The 23526-nt window shown below is 47.3% G+C and overlaps 1 protein-coding gene across 1 annotated transcript; it reads left to right on the top strand.

The window, feature by feature from the left end:
* The first annotated feature begins 1344 nt into the window (after window positions 1-1344).
* On the top strand, window positions 1345-22357 carry Stom (stomatin). Its single transcript, XM_005082124.4, has 7 exons — window positions 1345-1503; window positions 10118-10221; window positions 11184-11256; window positions 12839-12921; window positions 15101-15304; window positions 16219-16353; window positions 20455-22357. The coding sequence occupies exons 1-7, from the start codon at window positions 1413-1415 to the stop codon at window positions 20644-20646; spliced, it is 882 nt and encodes a 293-aa protein (XP_005082181.1). The 5' UTR covers window positions 1345-1412; the 3' UTR covers window positions 20647-22357.
* The last annotated feature ends 1169 nt before the right edge of the window (window positions 22358-23526 follow it).

The following is a 23526-nucleotide window of genomic DNA, read 5'->3' as shown; positions in this document are numbered from 1 at the left end:
AAAGGTTGTCTGGATCCCTCTCCACTGTTATGTGTTTCTGTTTTCTTCAGGACAACAGCTATAAGGAACATTTATCATTTCACAGCATCTGAAATTACACAACCAACACTGATTACACTGAAAAAAAGAAAAGTGTTTCCAAGAGGAAGATCTGGGCAATGATGAAATAGCTCTGTATCTTTCTAGCCATGGTCATAAGAATTCCCTGTGCGGAAAAATGGCATATTTATGTACTTATTCTGCCAGGGTTAGTTTCCTGTTTTGAGACTATACCTAAATATGACAACTACCGAAGTAACCTGGGTAGAGGATCCTTCTGACCTCTGTTTCCTGCGGTTCTGTGTTTATTCAAAATAAAATGATTTTAAAAGTTGATTTTGTGCACCTCAACATTTCCCCGAGAAGTTTGCATTAGGACCAACCAAAGAGAATAAAATGGCAGTGGTTTTTCGTGGTTTTTGTTCTGTTTTTTGGTCTAGAGAATAAAATGGCAGTGGGTTTTTGTGGGTTTTGTTCTGTTTTGGGGGTTTTCGAGATAGGGTTTCTCTGTAGCTTTAGAGCCTGTCCTGGAACTCGCTCTCCAGACCAGGCTGGACTCAAACTCACAGAACTCTTCCTGCCTCTGCCTCCCGAGAGCTGGGATTAAAGGCATGGTGTCAGTCACCTTGTAAGGTTTTCAGTCATGAACCCCAAAGGAGGCTACTGGAGGCTGGGGGTATTCTGGCAAAGACTCCTTCCACAGCCTGGACACTGTAAACATGTAATGTTAGAATCCAGGCCTTGCTCTCATGAACAAAAATACCGCATTCCCAACGTTGGCTCCTTGTCATCTTTCAGGGGACGCCCAAGGGCCACACCCTTATTTATAGACGCCTTCCTGGTTCTATTAGCCAAAGCGGTTCTCTGTGCTGTTGCTTCACAACACCCGTAGCTTGTTTATTTGTGGTATAATATAAACTCGAGATGGACTCCTTCCTCTTACACCACCTACACTGTGCCCCCAGGCTGGCCTCAGCACCCTGCTACACCTGGGCGCTCCTTCCTCCTCGCTGATGCCTGCGACCGCTGGAGGCTTCGGTCTAGAACCGCTCCTGGGCTCTGCCCTGTTCCGGAATCTTCAATGATCTTCCCTCCAGAAGCTGGGGCGAGACCTTGGCAGGGGGCCCTAAGCATTCCAGCCTCGGGGCCTTTCTCAGAGACTTTGCCTCGCAGACACTACCCCCCTTGGGCCACGCCCCCTCAGGCCACGCCCTTAGCGCGGGCTGGTAGGAGTGGGAGGGCGGGAAGGGGCGTGTCCTCTCCGTTCCCGGGCGCCTATTGGGAGGGTCCCCGGCGGGAGGCGGGGCTGCGCCCGGAGCTCGAGCCCCGCGGTAGGTAACGGCTTTCTGTGAGTCTCTGGCTTTGGCACTGACATGGTGAAGAGCGACTCCGACTCCAGCACTATGTCTGAGAAACGGCGTACTGAGCACGCCGCATCTCAGCGGCTCCCCGAGTCCTTCAGGGGTGAGTCCTCGTCCCTGGCACAGCCGCCCTGAGCCCGCTGACAGCCGGGTCCCCGAAAGGCGCGTCTCCCTGCACTGTGTGTGCACTTCTCAGAGCCGCGGCCTTCCCCTTTTCCCCTCGGGCTGGTGAAGGATGACTTCGGGGTGCTGGGGTGCAAACTGCATGACGGCCAAGAAGGCGCGCCCTTGGCAGTGGCGTGTATCCATGGCTCCTCGGGACCCTAGCAGGCAGGGGCTCGCTTATCCTTGGGCCCTGGATGCCACGCCAGGTGCCAGTCCTTCCTTATCTCTCGCCATGAACGAGGACGGGGCAGTCCCTGGCAGTCACGGTGGTAGAGGCGACGCTCCCGCGGGTTCAGCCTCGCCCATTCTCCTTTCTTTCCTGCCCCTGCGCCTCCTAAGGGAAGCCGTCCCGATCTATACATGGGTGACCCCCACTCCTCTGGACCAGAGAGGGGACCAGCACTCCCACCTGCTCCCCCCCAACCCCCGCGTCCCCAGCTTCGGGAAACTAAGTTTTATAGGAAAGGGCTAGGCGTGTAAGCAGAAGAAAGGAGCACTCTGGCTTTCCTTCCGTTGTCTGCCTTATCCTATCCTCTTTTGTCTTAGAGATCACGCTTTCAGGTAAATAGCCCGGTGCCCGCCACCCTTTCTTCCTAGTCTGGAAGAGGCCCCATCCTGTGCCCTGTGAAGAAATTAGTCCTTGAGCAAATCACCTACTTGAGCCTTTAAATTGGATAACTCCTTGGGGTCGAGAGATGCCAGTAAGATAATAAACCTCTCAGGAACTTTACGGATCCAAAGGAATCACTTCTGAAGGTGGAATTTCAGAGAGGATGGCACAGTGGAGGAGATTTAGGAGACCGGGCTTCTCCAGCAGAGAACACTGTCATCCGTGTGAACTGTTTGCAAAGGCAGCGTGTCTTCCCATGTAAATCCCAGCCCCTAAGCCAGGAACACCTCCCTTAATTCTCAGGAGTATCTCGAGAACTTCAGGATGCTCCAGAGTATAGGAGTAGAGCACCAGGCAAGAGTCCCTGCATAAAAGCATGGGTGTGTGAGTCTTTCTCTCTGCTCTCTCCCCCAAATAGGAGTCTAGTAAAATTAAGGAGAATAGTAGCAAAACAAACAGAAACCCACACTTAGTAGGCTACGCCGTGCCCAGACAAAAATGCGGGTATGTTGGGAGACCCTGAAGCGGGAAATAGATTTGGAGCAGCACCCTGCGACCAAACATGATCTCTGCACTGAAAGATCATTTTCTCTGTCACAGTGCAGTGTGCTTGTTAGTTCTAATCCCTTTTCTTGGGTCTACACTTAGCTGTTTTAGACAGAAATCTTTTAGAACTAGTGAAAACGATTGTGCTCTTTTTGAGGTATGTATACAAATGAAATTTTGCTTGGTTTTTGTCATTTTTTTTAAAACCTTTACATTTGGTGTGTGTGTGTGTGTGTGTGTGTGTGTGTGTGTGTGTGTGTGTGTGTGGCTGTCTTGGGAGGTCAGAAGACAGCTTGCAAGAGTCAGTCTCTCCTTCGGACATGCAGGGTCCGGGGTCAGAGTCAGGCTATCCTTGCTGACAAACCAGCGCTTTGCATGCTGAGGCGTCTTACCTTCCAACTTTCTAGTTTGTTTTTGATGGTACTCCTCAGAGATTTAACATGAGGAAGAAATCTGTCACTATAACATATTAGAGTTTCTCAAATGGGTGTCACGTGCCAAACATAACTAAATGCTTTAAAAACATCCAATTGCAGGAAATGTCTTTATTCCCCATCATTCAGTAAGGAAACTCAGAGTTGGAATGATAAAATTACAGATAGTCAAAAAAAATTCAGAACCAAGTTTCCAACCCAAGCTCCGACATTCTGAGTCATTTTCCTGATTCTACAAATAGCAATCCATAAAGCAGGTTCCAAGGTATTATCTGGTGCAACTGGAGGACTTCACTGAGAGTAAGAGAAGCCCAGAGGAGCCAAGCGTAAGTCAGGACCTCTTGGATAAAGTCACTCCAGAGGATGGCTTCTGATGGAAGCAATGGAATTACAGGGCCCCAACTCTTATGTCATTGTGTCTTTGTAGAGAATTCATTCTAGAGAGTTAAATATGACCAAAGCGAGGAGTAATGAAGGAAGTTTATCAGTGTGTTCGGTTTCCAGTGGAACAGTGTAGGGGACTGCAGAGATGTTGTAATGAACAGCCTTGTCAACAAGATAAGTCCCTTTGGGAGGATCTCTTGAAAATAAGCAGAATCATGGGACTCATGTGTTTATTTCAGTTGTTACAGTCGATCAGATTGGGGAGAACTGCGTAACTTCAATAATTGACCTCAATTAAACATCAGTGGTAATAAATGAACTCCAACTGAAAACCAAAAGTACAGAAGCTTTTGTGTATATATTGTTTATGATTAAATAGATTTCAGTATCCCTGAAGAGTATAAGTTTTCCACTGTAAAAGATAGAGTAACTGACTATCTAGTCTGCTTTTGAAAATGTAAAATGTTGATAAAGTGATTCAGAAAGGATGAAAGATGAGTTTTTAAAGAGGTCACAGAAAAGCAATTTCCTGTAAGCTATTATGACCACATAGCAGTATCTGCTTAGAGTCCTGTACATACTTCTGACATAATGTTTATTGAATGGTATTGTAATTTATCAGTTGGATTCATCTGGGACCCTCTCATGTTTAGCCTCATTGTAAGAACTCAGTATGAGCCAGGTATGGTGGTGCACACCTTTAATCCTAACACTCAGGAGGCAGAGGCAGGCTGATCTCTGTGAGTCATAGTCTAGCCTGGTCTACAGAGTGAGTTCTAGGAGAGCTAAGGTTACACAGAGAAACCCTGTTTGGGGAAAAAAAGAACTCGGTATGAAGTCCATAGTAGTTGAACAAAATGCTGAAAAAATAAGCAAGTGGAAAGGAGTAAATCATGTTATCAAGTGTTGATGGATGGCTTCTTTTATTGTTCATTGGTTTTAGGATATTATATATTCTTACTATAGACAGACTGCTTATCTAGGTTTGCATTAACAATAAAGGAACTATAGCTGGCAAGGAAATATATTATGCCTAGAAGGAGCGGAGGATCAAGAAGAAAGAAGTGTGACCAGGTCCCTCCTCACACACTTCTGCTGTTGTCTGCATGCTGGGACTACTAAAGAAACTTGAACCTCAAACTTTTGTTTGCTAGTTTAGTACATGGAGCCTTGAAAATACAACCAAGAAAATGCTTTCAAGTATGAGACAATAAAAATGATACCAAATTTATTGTCCACTGAAGTGAGCACTTATGGAAAGATAGAGTAGTGAAAGGAAATGCCAGTTCCTCAACTTCCAGAGAGTCATCATTCAGTTAGGCATAACCTGACCTCCCTCTCTCCCAGGGCTATCAAATAAGATTTATGTGCTTTTCACAGAGAAGCACTAGGAGACCAGGAATGCTAGCACAGAGGCTGAGTATTCAAAGAGAGAGATAAAGCTTGTTTTCCACCCCGAATGCTGAGAGAGATGGGTATAAGCTCGATGGCTTTTGCACTATGTGAGGCCGAGACCAAACCAGATCCCCAGGCCTTCTCATGAGCTTGTTTTTTCCTAGTCAATCTGGCCCCATCTTTATGGAATATGTCTTTACAAAGAGCTTCAGTGTAGGCATGTCTTAAGCTTTATTGACACACAGGATTGAGTTAATTATCATCAGGAATTTCTTCCACCGAATTGTACTGTGCTTGAATATGCCTAAACTACTCAAAGTCGGAACCAACACTGGCTACGAAGTTGAGTTAACCAAACTGCCTTTTTATCAATCATGAATCAAACCATCTGCTGGCCATGGTAGTCACAGAGACACCTCCCCCAGATATATGTGAATTTTCTTTTGAAACTTCAAAGATTATTATGGCTATGGCAGTACTTCATGGAGAAATCAAAGAATAAAAAGATTAATGACAGCTAGACTCACTTCCCATTCAGTTTGCATTTAGGGGAAAGTATGAGAGGTATATGACAGATGCTCTGACAAAGTTTAAAACTAATTTGCTGCCCCATATATGATCTGTTCCTTCCCCTGAGATAGAACCCCCAAGAGGATAGCTAGTCTTGATATTTTCTCTGTGGTATGTAGGTCCAAGAAGGCAATCCACCCAGTAAAACACTTATTCCTTATAAGCTATTAAATAGTGGCCTTAAAGTGTCACCTTTTATTTTCTCATTTGGTCTTCATAACACTGAAATGAGTACTGCACTACCTTCCATTTGACTGATAAGAAAATGGAGTGGTAGGGTTGGATGGAGTCAGGCACTAAGTTGGCAATACCTTACATATGTCTTAGCAGTTCATCAGAGGAAAGAATTAGGAATTTACTGATAAAGTGTCCTATGCTTTTTATTTCCATTTTAAATGAACACAATGTTTCACTCGAAGAGTTTTTGGGTTTTCTTTTTTGAGACAGGGTTTCTCTACCATAGTCTTGACTGTTCTGAAACTCTTTAGGCCTGTCAGCCTCTCCTCCTACTCACAGAGACCCACCTGCCTCTGCCTCCCGAGTGCTGGGATTAAAGGCGTACACCACCAACACCCAGCAACTATGGATATTTTTAAGATATCTAAATAAAAATGCCTTGAGGAGAAAGAAACACCAACACAAGAAGTGCCTGTCCTGTCGGGGTGAATCTTGGGCTGAGTCTAAATTTAGTACTATAGTACTCACTGGCCCATTGCTTTCCTCTTTTTCTGAAGGATCCTTGTGCTTCTCCACAGGGGTCATGTGTAGCCCTTCCTGAGAAGAAAACATCTGTGGCCTGTTTTGTTTTGTTTTTGCTTTTTAAGAATAAACACTTGAGGAAAGCCACTGATGATTCCTTTAGGACAGACTGGCCTGAGGTGTCCTCTGGAATCCCCTACTGGCACGAGGCCTCAGACTGGTTCACACGGGAGCTTCCCTTTCTCTTCCCAGAAAAAAATGCAATTGCTTCACTCAGTTACCGCCTTGGCCAGTGTTTTCCAGGGCTTGCTGCATACCAGCCCCTCTGCTTCATAGACTCTCTTATGCCACGCCCACTTCCGAGAAATCAGCCAGCTAGCTCTCTTTTTAGGTGAATAACCTTTTGGGAATTTTTTTTAAGTTTATAATTTTTTTTGTTTTTTCGAGACAGGGTTTCTCCGTATTATTTTGGAGGCTGTCCTGGAACTCGCTCTATAGACCAGGCTGCCCTCGAACTCAGAGATCTGCCTGCCTCTGCCTCCCGAATGCTGGGATTAAAGGCATGCGCCACCAACACCCGGTTAGGTTTTTAAATTTTGTTTATGTGTATGAGCGTATCTGTGTCCTACATGTGTGCCTAGTGCTTATTATGGCAAGAAGAGGGCATCAATCCCCTGGCACTGGGTTATGGATGGTTACGAGCTGCCATGTGGGTGCTGGGAACCAAACCCTGGTCCTCTACCAGAGCAATATTTGCTCTTAACTACTGAGCCATCTCTCCAGTCTCTGTAAATGGTTTTTATATTTAAAAAATCTCCTTCAGTCCAACTTTTACATTTGTATGCATTTCTAAGAGTGACTGTTTTGCTACACATGAAAATCAGATTTCAGTGTACACCGTGGGTTTTGTTGGAATGCAGCCATGATCCCTGCACACACCTGTGGCTGCCCATGGCTGTCTGTGTAATGCCATGGGAGACTGGAGTTCTGCTCAGACTCTGTGGGCTGCAGAGTCTGTTTCCTCTTTGCCCCTCTCAAGGAAAAGCTTGATAAATCCTAACAGTTTCCTGCGGAATGATGGTGTTTAAAAAGGAGGAACAAGAGGAGGGCAGTTGTATCTTGAATATAAATGCTTTAAGAAGAAAGTTAAAATTTCCCAAGGCTTTACTTTCACTGACTATTTACTCCTAAAAACAGTGCTAGTAGACACGAATAGCATGTGTTTTTAAGATAAAATTCCCAGAATCCTATCTGTCTCTTCCCAGACAATACTGCTCATGACAGTTTACAACATAAAGTGTTTCACCCACATTCTGGGTAAGGAAAAGGAAAGGCTTGGCCTGAATACTGCAACTCAGATGGTTGCAGCAACTCTTCAGCCCATCCTTTCCCTTTGTTTAATGCTGCATGTGACAGTGTCCTAATTTTAGATGTGAGACATGTCTCTGGTCTTTCTCAACACAGGAAATGCAATGCATTTTTTAACTGTAGAGTAATTAGATCTCAACGGTGAATGGGATCCATTACTCCTAAAGGCTTTTAGTTATTCCAGCTCCAGTTCATCTTAAAATAACCCAGCTGGTACACAATGGATAGCAGCATACACTTCTCTGAACATTGTTCTAGAAGCTTACAAGGGAGGTACTCCTACTTTCCCTGGAGCCAGGTAACAAAAGTTACTGTATAACTTGTACCTTTTTATGTTTTGGTTTGGTTTTATGTTAGTTTTCTTGAGGTAAGTTCAATTTGACTAATAATAAATTTAAATGTATAGATATATTATCTTAGGTCCTTTTGAAATATTTTATTTCATTATTATTATTTAGTGGTTAGAGACAGGGTTTCTCTGTATAGCTTTGGCTGTCCTGGAACCTGCTCTGTAGACCAGGCTGGCCTTGATCTCAGAGCTCTGCCTCTGCCTCCCAAGCGCTAAGATTAAAGGTGTGCACCACTGCACCTGGCTCATTATTTTTATTTGCTTCAGTCTTTTGCCTGTAGGTGAGTGTGTGCGAAGCATGCATGCAGTGTCTCTAGAGGATGGAAGCAAGCACTGGACCCTCCGGGGTTTGAGTTACAGGGGTTGTGAGCATGGAGGCCAGGAATCAAACTCAGGATTTCTAGCCAAGCATTGTCCAAGACTGTGTGAAAAGTTTCTACAGCCGGATAAGCCTCTCTGCCGATGCTGCAATCCAAATCAGACCAAAGCAAACCGAATTAGAAAAAGCCACCCTGGTATCCAGAGCAAGTTCCAGGACAGCCTCCAAAGCAATACAGAGAAACCCTGTCTCAAAAAACAAAAACAAACAAGAAAGAAGGAAGGAAGCAAGCAAGGAAAGAGAGGAGAGAGAGAGAGAGAGAGAGAGAGAGAGAGAGAGAGAGAGAGAGAGAGAAAGAAAGAAAGAAAGAAAGAAAGAAAGAAAGAAAGAAAAAGAGTGAGACCATGTTTAATGGATACAACGCTCCTGAATGGCCTTCTAGTCCCCCAGAGAGGAGACAGGAAAGAGAGACAGGAAAAGCACGAGTCTGTCTTCTGGGGACAGTTTAAATACCCTGTGGAAGTTGTCTTGAGCATCTCTGGGGGAGGGGTCATCATTTACTGGGCTTCTGAGATGCAGCAGGGTTTGGAAGGAGATTGGTGGAGCTGGGGTGAAGCCTCCACCATAACATCGTGTCCAGTTTTCAGACTACACACCTGACTGCCTGGTCCTCACCTCTGATGCCGTGTACGTATCTGGGCTTTGTCTGCACTTTTTTTTATTAACTTGTAGAACTATTGAACTCTTTTTTAAAATGTGTTTCTGTGTGTGTGCATGCATGCCACAGCACACATGACATAGACCAGTGTGACAGCATGTGCGTGGTGGTCAGAGGACAATTTGCAGAAATCAGTCGTCTCTTACCATGTGGGTTCCAGGGATCAAACTCATGTTTCCCCATTTTGGCAGCAAGCACCTTTATCTGCTAAGCCATCTTACTGGCCCCTTGTAAACCTCAGTAGAGCAACAACTTTGACTTTTAGAAAATCAAAAGCAGGAAAAGCACAAGTTCATGGCTATAGAGGCTAATAAAAGGTGTAAACCAGCAGCAGCTAGAGGGGAAAAACATTTATTTATTTGAGTTTCAAAATAGAGTGTGAACCAGGAAAGAGGTTGGAAGAACATATTGGAATAGTTACTGCTTCTGGGTTTCAAGCAATTTCCCCCTCCTTTTTATCCTTTCTACATGGTTTTGCAGCAGGGTGTGTATGTATTGCATCTGTAATCAGACAAAAGCACTCTATGTGCAGAAGAGGGAGGAAGACCAGCGTTGTTTTTAATAGTAAGAAACCAGACACGGCCCCTTTACTAGTCAGGAAATGGGTAACAGGGTGCAGAGGCAATTTGTATAAAGACTCTGTAGTGGGGTTTGGTGCCTGTGTCGTGGGCTTCGTCGTGAGTCATGCTGCTCCGTGAACTGGAATACCATTTCCTTTGTCTCTGCCTTTTTGTTGTCCTTGCTGTCAGGACGCTGACAGTGGTGGTGGTGGCCCCACTCCACCCTCTCCAGCCTGATGAGTGTCCCTCTCCCTCCTTATCATTTTTAAATCTCCGGAGCGAGCGGATTCTGTCTCTTTGTTCCCGCCTGGTTAGAGCTCTCGTTATTCCTCACCCTATGGGGATCTCGTTAGAAGCTGCACAGTCTCCGTTTTTGCTATTTCGCATCACGAGTCAAAGTAAAAATAAGTGGTATTTGAAACGCATCTGCTTGGTAACTTGATGGTATTGGGAGAAATGAGTAGGTACTCGTATTTCAGGTCTGTGTGAGAATTAGAGCAGAAGCTCGGGTAAAGCAGCCTGGCAGGCACAGAGCTGTTCCGGAGAGGTGGGGCTGAAGCGGCGGTGCCCATCACAGGCTGTGTGGTTTTGTTTCAACAGATAACTCCAAGGCAGAACTGGGACCTTGTGGATGGATTTTGGTGGCGTTCTCATTCTTGGTCATGGTTATCACCTTCCCGCTGTCAGTGTTGATTTGCATAAAGGTAACAGCATTTCTCCCACTTCTGGGACAGGGCCACTTGATCCATGGGACAGAGGGCTACCACACTGGCCTGTGGTTCTTTTTCTTTCATCTCTCTTCTGGAAAACACGTTCTGCTGATGAATTATAGTCTCTATTAAAACTCCTTTCCACCCTGTCCACTCAGTCCTCACAGGCAAAGTGAGGATCACCACGCAACAGTTGTCTGTGTCAGGAGGTGAGATCGTCCCTGCTAGGATGGCAGGGCTGGTGGGCTGGCTGACAGCACCATTGCCGTGTTTCCTCACCTGCACACTGGGGAACGGCAGCCCCTGCTTAGGATGATGGTAGGGATTAAGTGGATGCCTGCTTCAACATCCTGACTGCAGAGCCTGGCTCCCCAACAGTGCTTCCCTACAAAGTCACTGATTCCTACCAAATAACTGTCATTTGCATATTCCCGAAATAGCAAATATGTTGCCGGCATTTTCTGACAAATTTTGTTATAATTAATGGAATCAGAAGAAGAGCTATAAGCTTTTCTGAGCAAACAAAACAAGAATAGTCAGCAGGGATGCTGACGGCTGAGGATGGGTCTGGGGAAGGATCTCCCCTACTTTACTCTGGTCCCCAGCGTTCCTCGACCAGTGTGTGTATCCTGTGTTTGTGGTAGGGACTTCCAGGTAGTGCAGGTTGGCCCAGACTCATCACCCTCCGCCTTCTACTTCTAGAGCCCTGGGATTAGAGGCATGTGTCACAACTCCCAGTGTCTATTGCTTTTATGAGAAGTATAAAAACATGTATATAATAAATAAACACTGTGCTTGGAAAGAGTCAATGCCAGATGGCTGTTTATGGACACTGTCTGGAAATGAAGAAAACGCCAGGAGGCTCTGAACCTGGTCACAGCAGAGACATGTTAAAGAAGCTGTGTCCACAAATGTGTGTGCTCGTCACAGTGACTTCATTCCTGTGCTTATTCCAGATTGTAAAGGAGTACGAGAGAGTCATCATCTTCAGACTGGGTCGCATTTTGCAAGGAGGCGCCAAAGGACCTGGTCAGTGCTAGTAGTTTGGTCTGGAAACTAAAGTGCTGTGGGTTTTAACCTATTTGTGTATATGGTGAGGGGGTCACTATCTGCACAAGAGTGCTGGTGCCCATAGAGGCCAGAGGTATGGGATCCACCGTAGCTGGAATTAGAGAATCTGGGAGTCATCCGGTGTGGGTGACAGGGATGAAACTCAGGTCCTCTGAAAGACCATCAAGTGCTTGTAACTGCTGAGCCCTCTCCACTGATGCGAGCCCCTGGTGAGCCCCCCGTAAGCCCCCGGTGAACCCCCCGTGAGCCCCCGTGAGCCTTTGCTTGCAGCGGAAGCTGTGTAGCAGTCAGTAACCCTGTACAGTCTGAGTTCTACTCTGCTCCTCCCATTACTATCTGCTTAGAGCGATTAGGTTATGGTTGGCCTTGGTCACAGCTGTGGGAGCTGAGCATGAGCATCCCAACCGAGGAAAGACTTCATTGATCAGATGCTGAGCTCGCAGGAGTGTGCCGCCACGCCCAGAAACAGAACACAGTTCCCTAATCAAAGGGCCTGCTGTCCAACAGCCAGACACCAACAAAGAAGCAGAGAGCTGGGCCTGCATTTAGTGTTCTGATACAGTAGCCACAGAACCCTGAAAGAGAATTCACAGAAGACAGAGAGGAGTGACTGACCTGAAGAAATAGCTTTCCCATTGTTTATTACTTATTTTATTTTTAAAATACTTATTTTTATTATTTTAAAATTATAAGTTAGCCAGGTATGGTGGTGCATGCCTTTAATCCCAGCACTTGACAGGCAGAGGCAGGTAGATCTCTGAGTTAAAGGCCAGCCTGGTCTACAGAGCTAGTTCCAGGACAATCAGGCTACACAGGAAAACCCTGTATCAAAAAAACAAAAATAAAATAAAAATAAAAAATAAACAAAAGTATATACTTATATGTGCACATGAGTGCAGGTGCCTTCGGAATCCAGAATAGAGTCAGAGCCCTTGGAGTTGGAGTTACAGGAAGTTGTGAGCTGTCTGTGGGGTCCTGGGAACTGACCTTGGGTCATTTGGGAAGAGCAATAAGCACTCTTAACTACTGAGCCATCTCAGCCCCTCTGGTTTTTTCTGTTTTCTTTTTTGTTTTCCTTTTCTTTTCTTTCTGATGCACTATCTCACAGCCTGACCTGAAACTCTTTCTGTACCATAAGCTGGTTTCAAACTCTCAGCAATCCTCCTGCCTCAGCCTTTCAAGTATTGTAACTATCTGCATGTACAGCTATGGCTGCCCTGTCGAATGCTGAGGTAACTCTGACAGAAATAACATATGCAGAGCCATGTAGGGAGACAGTAGCAGAGTAGAGATGCTGTAGGAACTGTGGCAGCGAGGATGCAGGGCCTGAAGAGAGGGAAGGAGACTGGAGAGGCAGAGTGAGCCCTACATCGTGCAGGACTTGTGGCTCAGGAAAACGGGTCATAGAGAGAAATCTAAGTTCTTAGGTAAGAAGTGAACAAGGGTTGTTAAAAGCAGCTCTCGGGACTGAGTCCCTTAGAACCGATCAAGAGTAAGCTGAAGCTGATGGTGTCTCTCTGATGTTGTGTGTGTTTTACAGGTTTGTTTTTTATCCTGCCGTGCACTGACACCTTCATCAAGGTGGACATGAGGACCATCTCCTTCGACATTCCACCTCAGGAGGTGAGCTGTTCCCATCGTGGCTGAGGGGCTCTCTCTCTCTCTCTCTCTCTCTCTCTCTCTCTCTCTCTCTCTCTCTCTCTCTCTCTCTCTCTCTCTCTCTGTCTCTCTCTCTCTGTCTCTCTCTCCCTCCCTCTCTCTCTCTCTCTCTCTGTCTCTCTCTCTCTCTCTGTCTCTCTCTCTCTCTCTCTCTCACACACACACACACACACACACACACACACACACACACACACACACACACACACGGCCGTGGCTGCCTGACCTGGGAGGCCAGCCCTGACTGCCCTCTCTTTTCCCATCTCTGTGACTGAAATTCTCTGTGTCTCCATGTCCTCAGCTGTAAAGTGGAGGTTGTAATGTGAGGCCAGCTTAGAGGGGGTGTTATAAGGGGTAAGCGAGACCTCGTGGGAACTGTTTAGCACAGTACCTGAGGCTGTTACTGGAAACACGGTAAGATGTCCAAGGACATGGAGTTATCATTGTTGTTCCATGGTTTCTGACAGAAAAAAAATCCAATCTAGTTCAACATTCCAGATAAATTGGTTAGAAGCCAAAGAATTAGAAACGGCTCGTTTTAGGAATCTCTGTGGTCATTCCACGCCTTTTCAGGCTTCTTCACAAACAGCTCACAGTTGGCACTCACAGTCTCTTCCTGGAAGGATGTAGTCACAGTGAGACATCCTCGGAGCCCGGCTCTTCCGAATTCTCTGTTGCTTTCCCCTCAGCTCAGGGCTCACTGCGCTGGGCACCAGCTCTGTCGTGGTCATTTGGTACCCAAATGTTAGGAGACATAATAACCATTGCAGACAGGAGCCCCCAGGCTGCTGAAGGGCTAGCTGTGGGAGCAGGAAGAGCAGTATTCCCTGGGTGATGTCGGAGCCTAGCTTTCTTAGCGTAAGTCACAGAACCCAGATTGGGAACTCCCTTCCTGGTACTGATCCAAGCACTTGGTATGGGTAGACTTCTGAGTCCACACATCTCCAGATTCTCTGCATGTTTCCCTCTTACTCAGGAAGATGGGCTCCCCAGAGGCCCTGGAGGGCTGGGGATTGTGTGGCGTTTTCTTGTGTGAACACTGCAGTCATCTGGCATGTTGCTGGGAACTTCTGCCTTTTGCAGATGTCCAATCCTGAGTGGGTTGGAACTTGGCGAGCAACTCTTTCCCATCCCCTGTGTTCTTGCTGCAAAGGGAGATAAACACTGCCCACAGTAAACAGTGAGCAAAGATACTGCAGCTCCAAATGCAGCTGTGGCAGCCACAGTGGCAAGATCTGGGGACATTCATTTCCCCATCACAGCACAAGAGGTAGTCACACAAGATGTAACGAACCGTACATTCCTTATCAGGTTCCCCACTTCTCCAGCTTAGAGGTATTTTTAGATTACTAAACAAACTGCTGCCTGGCAGGGCCGTGAGGTTGGCTAGCTGTTGCTATTACTTTTCATTGACGTAGCTGGGGTCAGCTTCCTTCACGGCACCTCCTCCCTTGATTGTCATAAAAATATGGATGGGACGAGACACTGCCAGCCTCCCCTTACACATGAGGGGCTGCCAGGTCACACGGCTCACAGCCCGATGTAGCCCACTCAATCCAGGTGCAAACAGGGTCACCTCGGGTTCTGGACCCCACTCCTGCGTGGCTCGTTTTCGAGGACCTCATTTCAGTTCATCTCTCACTTAGGAACCCTCTGCCGTGCGTCAGGCACATTGTCCAATAGAGAAACACAGAGAAACTGCCCCGAAAAAACTCACAGACACCGGGTGGTGGTGCACGCCTTTAATCCCAGCACTCAGGAGGCAGAGGCAGGCGGATCTCTGTGAGTTTGAGAACAGACTGATCTACAGAGTGAGTTCCAGGACAGCTAGGGCTACATAGAGAAACCCTGTCTCAAAAAAAGACAACAACAAAAGAGGAGAAACAGGCATCCACACATTCTAGTCAGCATCTCTGCACAGAGGGCCAGGGGATGTGCACAGGAATTGTGCCTGATGGCGAGAGTCAGGAAGTCCACTGAGGAGGCGTTGAGTGATGGGAAGAAATGACCTGGAGTGGTATAAATAGGAACTTTTATTAAATCTCTGGAGGAATTGACCTTCTGATCCCTTACTCGAGGGTTCATAGAAGGCGTGACAATGAAGAAGCCTTGCTGGTGTGCGATTGCCTTTGTCCTCCTGTAGGTCCTCACCAAAGATTCAGTGACAATCAGTGTGGACGGCGTGGTCTATTACCGTGTTCAGAATGCAACCCTGGCTGTGGCAAATATCACCAATGCAGATTCGGCAACCCGCCTTTTGGCACAAACCACACTGCGGAATGCCCTGGGCACCAAGAACCTGTCTCAGATCCTGTCTGACAGGGAGGAGATTGCACACCACATGCAGGTGAGGAAGGCACCCATGCCAGTTAGCACGGAGAGAAACCAAGCTGAGCCCACGGCCACCAGACAGGGGTGGATCCCTTCTTACTTCTTCAGGGTTCCAGACATGGAAATGTTTCCAGACAAACACCCATGGGTTCGTGGCACTCAGATGCGTGCTATTTTTAAATTCCTTCCGGTGTTTTATTTTTCCCCGGACCCATATTATCCTCATCATAGATCATAACAGTTTGGAGGTTGTTCTGCAAGAACACTGTGAAACTCTGCCTGTGGACAAGTCCACCAATCCCCGCATGCCCTCCATGCTTCCCAGCCTTGACTGGGGTAGATGCTTTGTTTTGGAAAGGCTGTCCCTACAGCTGAGAGTGCCCTGTTACCTGCTCCGTGGCCCAGGCTGGCCGTGCAGTTCTGCTAAGCATTACTGCCACCTCCCTGCTGAAAACAGATGACCTGTGTGACACCTGTGTGGTTCATTCCTGCCCTTCTAAAGAGGGAGTGAAGCACGGCTTACCTGGCGTCACATTAACTCACTCACGTAGACAAACCACTAATGAAGGAAGCTTAGCACTTGGACTGACGGCTGCATTTGTAATAGTGTTTCCCTGGAATACAGTTCAGCTGTTCGCTTGTATATTACCCACACTGCTCTTGACCTGTGAACAGGGCAGAATACTGGAATATTTGTAGTGGAGACTGCAAATAAAACGGTTCCTTAGAAGTCTGCCAACACCTGCAGCAGCTCTTTAGTAATAGAACGGAGCCGTTTCTTCGCTCTCCAGCCCTGCTCAGCCTTCCTGTGGTGCTGTCTCTTTGCCGCTGTCACCAAACCTTATGGACAACACATGCCAGCGGATGCTGCTGCTTTTGGCATCTGGACAGGAGCGTTGGTGCCTCACTTGCTGTCTCTTCTCCTCCCAGAGCACCCTGGATGATGCCACTGACGACTGGGGCATAAAGGTGGAGCGTGTGGAGATAAAGGACGTGAAACTCCCAGTCCAGCTCCAGAGGGCCATGGCTGCAGAGGCAGAAGCTGCCCGGGAGGCAAGAGCCAAGGTACTGTTTCCTGTTTGTTGAAGTTCTGTTCTGTTTTGTTCTAGTTTGATTTCCTTTTAGAATTCTATAGTAATAAAACACTCTCATTGAAAGAGTGAAACAGCCTCGAATGTTTAGTGGCTCCTCTCATCATTTCATCTATGTGAGTGCTGGGAAATGCGAACTCTGGTCCTCATGACTGCAGAAAGCGCTTTATCTGGTGAGCCCTCTTCCCAGTCTATACTTGCATTTTCTTTAACCGGGTTGTTGGGTTATCGGCACAAGTGGATCCACACAACGTAGACCGCCCCATACCTTGGCCTTTTCACTCAGGTCTCAGGAATATTGGTCTGTTATGGTTGTATCCTTCTCAGGGATTGTGAGCCGAAGGCTTTGTTTCCTCGCTTCACTATCAAAGGCAGATGGGCAGGCAGAACACGGCCCGTTGCCCCAGCTTGCTGCCGCCCACCCCTCCCTTGTTGTTAAGGCTTCCAGTCCCTCTCTCTCCCGGGACCTTTTCCTTCACGCTGCTTCTTCTTTCTCCTGTCCCCACAGCTCCCTTTCTGTTCCCTTTTCTTTTCATCTCACTTTTGTCTTTGTCTCAAGCCTACATGGGTGGCCTTTCTGATAGTGCTGAGAAAATACTTGTTAAGCTAACCTCAAAAAAATGTATCTTTTAAGAAGATAATATATCAAAATATGAAGGTATCTCACCAAAGCCAAAGAAAGAGAGGCAGGCCTCTCCAGAGATGAACCCCGGCCTTGTCTCACTCTAAATAAATATCCCATGGCGGAAGATGTCTCACTGCCAAGTTCACAGTATTCCTAAGGAGGCAATGAAAGACAGGCCTCCTGTATAGAAGGGGGATTCTCTCTGGCACAACAGGGTGGAGGCCACACCCCAGCATGACCTCACAGCCCTCCCCCGTGAACATCAAGAGCAGTTTTCACAGGAGGGTTTGCTGTGCCTTTGACAGCTCTCCTAAACACAGGAGCCAGCCAGTCTCTCATCTCCAGAATACAGGAGTAGTTGATGACTCGCTGACTGCAGGGCCCTGTCCATCTCATAGGATACCAGTTCAGACTGGCCGTTATACTCTCTTAGTCAGCCTGTACCAAACAGAGGAGCAGCCTCAGCCAGAGTCTTCATGTCTTTGGGGATGTTCATGGATGCTCGGGATGTTGAAGAAGTCTCAAGGGCTTTCTTACATGTAAAACCATCACTTTCAGGAACTAAAATATCTAAATAAAATTTTACATAAAATATATGTACAGTGTTATTAAAAGTTTCCTCTTACCATTCAGTTATTTGAAAATTAGGAGTTGCTTTTACCTTATTATCTGTCATTAGCTAAAAGCCCATTTTTATACCATGTTGAAAAATAATTTCTCATCCACAGAATATCGAACTTAAAGGATCCAAAGGTGACAATGCCTTGCCCTCAACCTGAGCCTTCTAGTCCCATGTCAGTAATTAGCAGCAGCGCTGCTCCCCTGAGCTTAGACTCCTTATGAGAATCCTTTGGCACACTCCAGATAACAACCCCAACTGGTTGGAGTCAGGCCTCAAAAAACTTGTTTGCCACCCTAGTTGGTGAACACTGCAGCCCGGAAGAGCAGAGTGAGTTCCTCAAGGTCCCACACTTGATAAGTGATGGGAACTCTCTACTCCCCTCTTTCCCTTCCCTCCTCCTCTGGGACTCCCACCATGGGCCTTCCATGGCCTTCTCAACAGTCTCTGCCGTCCTTCATAACGAGGAAAAGATAAAGGAAGCCAGTTAGAACTCTGACTACCAGCTGTCCCTTAGATGAAGCTATCAGGTTAGCCTGACAACTGTGACACGAACCTGTCCTCAAGGCTGGGCCTACTTCTGAAAAGTACACTAGTGACATACGTAACTCTGTAATAGCTGTGACTTTGCCTGCCCTCAAGCTCTCATGGGAGACAGAAGGCACCGCCTCTTCAGTAGCAGTTTCCAGAAGAGAGAGTTCAGATGTGAGAGGACCCATAGATACAGACTCCAGGATGAAAGCCCTCAAGTTAATTAGCCTCAGGGAAACTCATAGTCAAGTCACAGGCAGATGCCTCCCTAGATATCCATCAGGATGGCTTGAAAACACAGCGAGAGAGGAATCAGGAGTGGGGAGGCAGGAGCTGGAACCCTTGTGTTGTGCTGTGGGAATGAATGCCTGTTGGTACCGTCACTCTGGAAGGAGTTTAGCTGGATGTTTGCAGAGCCTGCAGCCAGTAGCTGCCCTCCTCAGCGCGTATCTTACAGATGCATGCTCATGTTTACCAGGGGTGTGCCATAGCGACACTTCACCCCAACCTGGAAACTCTCCAAGTACCCATCCTGAGTCAGACGGATAAAGGCGTGGCTGTTCACAGGTAGTAACATACGGAGCAAAAATGAATGAAGAGCTGCTCCCAGGCATAATTTGAGAGAAGGAAGCCACTCAAAGGTGTCCGCACAGGAAGACACGCAACAGATTCTCTAGCCATGCTACTAAATGCCACCTAAATCTCATTTTAACATGTGCAGACCATAGGTTCAGTCTCCAGCACAACAGAACAAATGATAAGATAAATGTTGCAAATGAAGTGTTGATTTACATGGGATTGCTGTACATTTGGCCAGAGACCCCATCAGACTCAAGGAGCTTGCTCTGCTCTGAGATGCTGTACACACGTGTTCATGTCTGTATCTAGACAAAGCCTGCAGCATCATGGTCCTATCCTTGGTAGCTTGCTCAGAGTAGCTTTTTGATGAACGAAATGTGTACCCATCATAGTGGGTCTGGATTCCTGGCCAATAAATTGTTTATTGATTGGAGGTGGGAATATCTGTGGTCCATGCCCAGACTAAAATGTGCCTGATTGGATGTATGAGAAGACACGAAAGAAAGTCTGACCCCCCACTCCTAGTGGGGTGTATTTGTGCATTCTCCAGGGGTTGCCTCAGAACCCCATTGCCCAGTTCTCTGAGATATATCTGGAGCTCGCCCGTCATCTCATAGTCCAAGGTGGGACATGATAGTTTGTTTCAGTAAACTGAAGGTTTAATCCTATAAATTGGATCATTTCTTCAGTGAGTGCAGCATTTGGTGTCCCCTATCTATTTAATTATACTGTTCATGCAACCAGAATTTGGAAACTTGGGACTCAGATCCTGACTTTTCCCCTTCTATACCCATCAGTCTCAATAGGCGGAGGCAGGGGGATCTCTGTGAGTTTGAAGCCAGATTGGTCTACATAGTGAGTACCAGGCCAGCCAGAGCTACATAGTGAGATCCTGTCCCGAAAACCAGAAACCATATGTATGTATGCGTCAGGTTGGGCTTGTTCCTTACTGGTCTTCTCAGTCTCCACTCATCCAGCACTGGCTTCCCCGGCTCTGTCTGCCTCACGGTGATGCCAGGAAATGTGAATCCCATTTCAAGAGGAGTGGGTTAGCTGCTTTTCTATTGCTGTATTGACACACCATGACCAAGGCAACTTATTTTTATCGTCCTACGGAATTGTGCCTAGGATGGGCTAGAATGAAGTCTTCCTGTAGATATGAAGAGGGCTCTGAAGTGTTTCAGACTTTCTCCTAAGTGAGTCCTCTCCTAGATACTCTCCTCTGAAGGAGAGTGAGGGGTCAGTCACGTGTGTGAGGATGGTTTGCACCTGCTACTGTAGAGCTGAGAAACCTTACTGATATGAACAGATGGAGCTTTGGTTGTTACCATGCACTTCCTAGCACGCGCACAAGTTAGCGTCCTGAAACTCACACCGCCGTCTTTTATCAAAGAAGATCTGCTAGGTTTTGGTTCAATAGTCTTCCTGTCTTTGATTTCCACCTGACGTGCAGTCAGTTGCTCACCGCTTTGCTGTGCACTGTTCAAAGCCCTGTTCAGTACGATTGGGAGTCCCTGCTCAATGGGAGGCAGGCAGCAATAACAGAAAATGCCTTGAGCCAGACACATCTTAAGGAATTCAGTTTCAAGAGAAAGACCATCTGGCATTGAGTGTCTAGGAGTTGGTGGATTCCTGGGAAGTCCCGTATGTTGCCTGAGGCATGTGAACCAGACGCAAAGCACCATGCTGTTTGCCAACTTCCCTCTGCTTCCCCTCTTTAGGTGATTGCAGCTGAGGGGGAAATGAATGCGTCCAGAGCCCTGAAAGAGGCTTCCATAGTCATCACCGAGTCTCCGGCTGCCCTTCAGCTCCGGTACCTTCAAACCCTGACCACTATCGCTGCGGAGAAAAACTCCACCATTGTCTTTCCTCTGCCCATCGATATGTTGCAGGGCCTCATGGGTTCTAAATAGAACAAGTAGTGCTGTAGAGCTGTGCTGAATCCCTCCCAGGGTAAAGTGGGGACCAAGTTAGCCTTTCACTGGCAGGGAGATTAGCAGGAAGCTTGACTGACCCCATCCCTCCCTGTTTCCACATATAGAGTGAGGTGCTCTTAGAAGGGACAGGAGTCCCAAGAGCAGCTGAGAGACTCGCTTTGGAGCTAGGAATAGAGCACTTGCTTAACATGCCCAAGACTCTGGATTTCACTGGCTTGTAAATACCAAGAGAGCTGGTGATTTATGCACGATAGATAATCATACTCTTTACCTACATCTGTGTCTTTATTCTGTGGTAGACTGGAGCCCCCTTCTAACCTTAAGTCGTTCTGAGCCCTATGTGAGCAGTCAAGCCAGGGCAATGGGCATAGCCTAGACATGCCACCTACCCCACTGGGCAAATGCCACCTACCCCACTGGGCAAACGCTCTGCGTAGTGAAGACTTGTGTCACCCTCTTCTCTGGGCCACCTGTGCCTTCCCTTCAGGGACTCTTACAGGAAGGATGCTTCCCTAGTGTCCATCCACCCAACCCAAGCCCAAACTGTGTTTTACAATATCCTCTCCTCTTTCGTGACCCTGTCAGAGCCCGAGAAAATGGTCAGAGTCAATGAAGAGGCTCGGCTGGCCCTCCCGGGACCGCACTTCCCCACCGTGGGGTCCTTTTGAAAATAGAATGTGCAGTTTTACAAACCCTTCGGGCCCCCACCCACCCCCACTTTCTGTGTCGCCTTTAAAAGCAGCTAAATTCTTGTCACGGAAGTGCTTTTTCTCACTTTTGCCTATTTCATGTATCTGGTTTTTAAATCATTTTGATTTTTAAAGATAACTTTCTACCTTCTATAAATAATTGTTATATGCCCATTTGAATAACTTAAATACCAAAGTACTTTTTTAAAAATCTTAAGAAAGCCATTATATTTTGCTGTCTGCACACTATTAACTATTATGTACTGTGAAATATTGTGATTACTAATCCTACTTGTGTAGTTCAAGAAATTCCTAGCACATGGGGCATGCCATCCCTGAGCTCCCAGTGCAGAGGGAGAACACTTATGTGTGACTAGATTTTTTTGTTGTTTTTGTACAAAACATTGATGCCAGCAGAGGAAGTGGTCAGTCCCTCTGGACCAGTTTCTTATTGTGACGTCTTCCCCTTGACCTGGGAGTCTTGCAGCATCTTTGAGGTTTTGATTCACTGGAGAAGCCTGGCAGCATGGCTCCCTGTGGCGGGAGCATCCCGGTTCACACCACCATAGCTGTGCACCGCGAGGCCCACGTGGAGCCTCCCTCCCTCGCACCCCGATTCTGAGCCTTGGACCCAGCTGGGTTTTCTAGAGGTGTATGGAGTATTTCCACCCAGGACTCAAGTTGCATTTACATTTTGAACTTAAAATGGTGGCTTCATCTGTTTGGACAAAGCAACTTGCCCTCCACTAAGGACCAAGAAAACCCGTGTCCTTGTGAAAACACTTTCTCAGAGGTGGAAAATGTATGCTACACTTGTTCTCTAAATTTCTCCCTCCAGACACCAACCAGCCTTTGCTTCTGTGCTAGTGAATTAGTAATCCAGTAGGCTGAAATCAAAGTGAGGGGTGGAGAAAATTGAGCTTTGGGAAATGGGGATGGTGTGAGGCTTTTCACAAGTCCTCACCTTAGCCGTGTACAATAAAGTGTGTGCCCTGTAACCACTTTTCCTCTGAGAGACTCTTGTTTACCTCGGCACTGTTGCTTTGAAGAATTTCACTTGACTTTGCATTTATACTTGAGGGACCCTTAAATCTTAACTTCAGCTTTAGGTTCTCAAGCCTTACTGATTCAGGGCAAAGAGAGGAGTTGGTTCACAACACAGCCCAAATAGAAAACAGAAAACACAAAACACAGGGTTATAGTACTTTCAGCTACATTGTTTCTTGTGAATCCCCACATTGTCCATCTCCCCACACCTGGCTTCCACCCTGAGAGTCCCCACACCTGGGTATCCTCCCTGAGAGTCCCCACACCTGGGTATCCTCCCTGAGAGTCCCCACACCTGGCTTCCACCCTGAGAGTCCCCACATCTGGCTTCCACCCTGAGAGTCCCCACACCTGGGTATCCTCCCTGAGAGTCCCCACATCTGGGTATCCTCCCTGAGAGTCCCCACACCTGGGTATCCTCCCTGAGAGTCCCCACATCTGGGTATCCTCCCTGAGAGTCCCCACACCTGGGTATCCTCCCTGAGAGTCCCCACACCTGGGTATCCTCCCTGAGAGTCCCCACACCTGGGTATCCTCCCTGAGAGTCCCCACACCTGGGTATCCTCCCTGAGAGTCCCCACACCTGGGTATCCTCCCTGAGAGTCCCCACACCTGGGTATCCTCCCTGAGAGTCCCCACACCTGGGTATCCTCCCTGTGAGTCCTCACACCTGGCTTCCACCCTGAGAGTCCCCACACCTGGGTATCCATCCTGTGAGTCCCCACACCTGGGTATCCTCCCTGAGAGTCCCCACACCTGGGTATCCTCCCTGAGAGTCCCCACACCTGGGTATCCTCCCTGAGAGTCCCCACACCGTCTTCTCATGCCTGGCCACAACTTTTCAGCGGCAAACCTTTTTTATTTCTTCCTGGTGTGTCCACATCCATGGCACTTAGTACTTCAGTGAGAACGGGGAGGCTGTTAATTGGCTGCAGAAGGTGGCATCAACTCAGCCTCTCCACTCAGCTGTGCTTCTTATCATTGGGTTTTCTCACCACTTAAATGGGGCTCGAGTCCTGTTTGTAAGATCACAGAAGTGCCTCATAGGATTCTACAGATTCCCAGCTCGAAAATCGTGCAGCTGAGGGTTGCTCCCCCTGCACCATCCACTCTGCCCCAT

Source organism: Mesocricetus auratus, unplaced genomic scaffold, assembly GCF_017639785.1.
Source record: "Mesocricetus auratus isolate SY011 unplaced genomic scaffold, BCM_Maur_2.0 Super-Scaffold_100047, whole genome shotgun sequence".
NCBI classification, from domain to species: Eukaryota; Metazoa; Chordata; class Mammalia; order Rodentia; family Cricetidae; genus Mesocricetus; species Mesocricetus auratus.
The sequence above is the reverse complement of the archived record's forward strand: the minus strand, read 5'-3'. Positions and strand labels throughout refer to the sequence as shown.

Bases quoted from the DNA above. Each gene is read 5' to 3' on its own strand.
- Stom (XM_005082124.4), top strand. From the start codon at position 1,413: ATGGTGAAGAGCGACTCCGACTCCAGCACTATGTCTGAGAAACGGCGT. The intron at 10,222-11,183 runs GTAACAGCATTT...TGCTTATTCCAG, and splicing joins CAGTGTTGATTTGCATAAAG to ATTGTAAAGGAGTACGAGAG. The intron at 12,922-15,100 runs GTGAGCTGTTCC...GTCCTCCTGTAG, and splicing joins TCGACATTCCACCTCAGGAG to GTCCTCACCAAAGATTCAGT.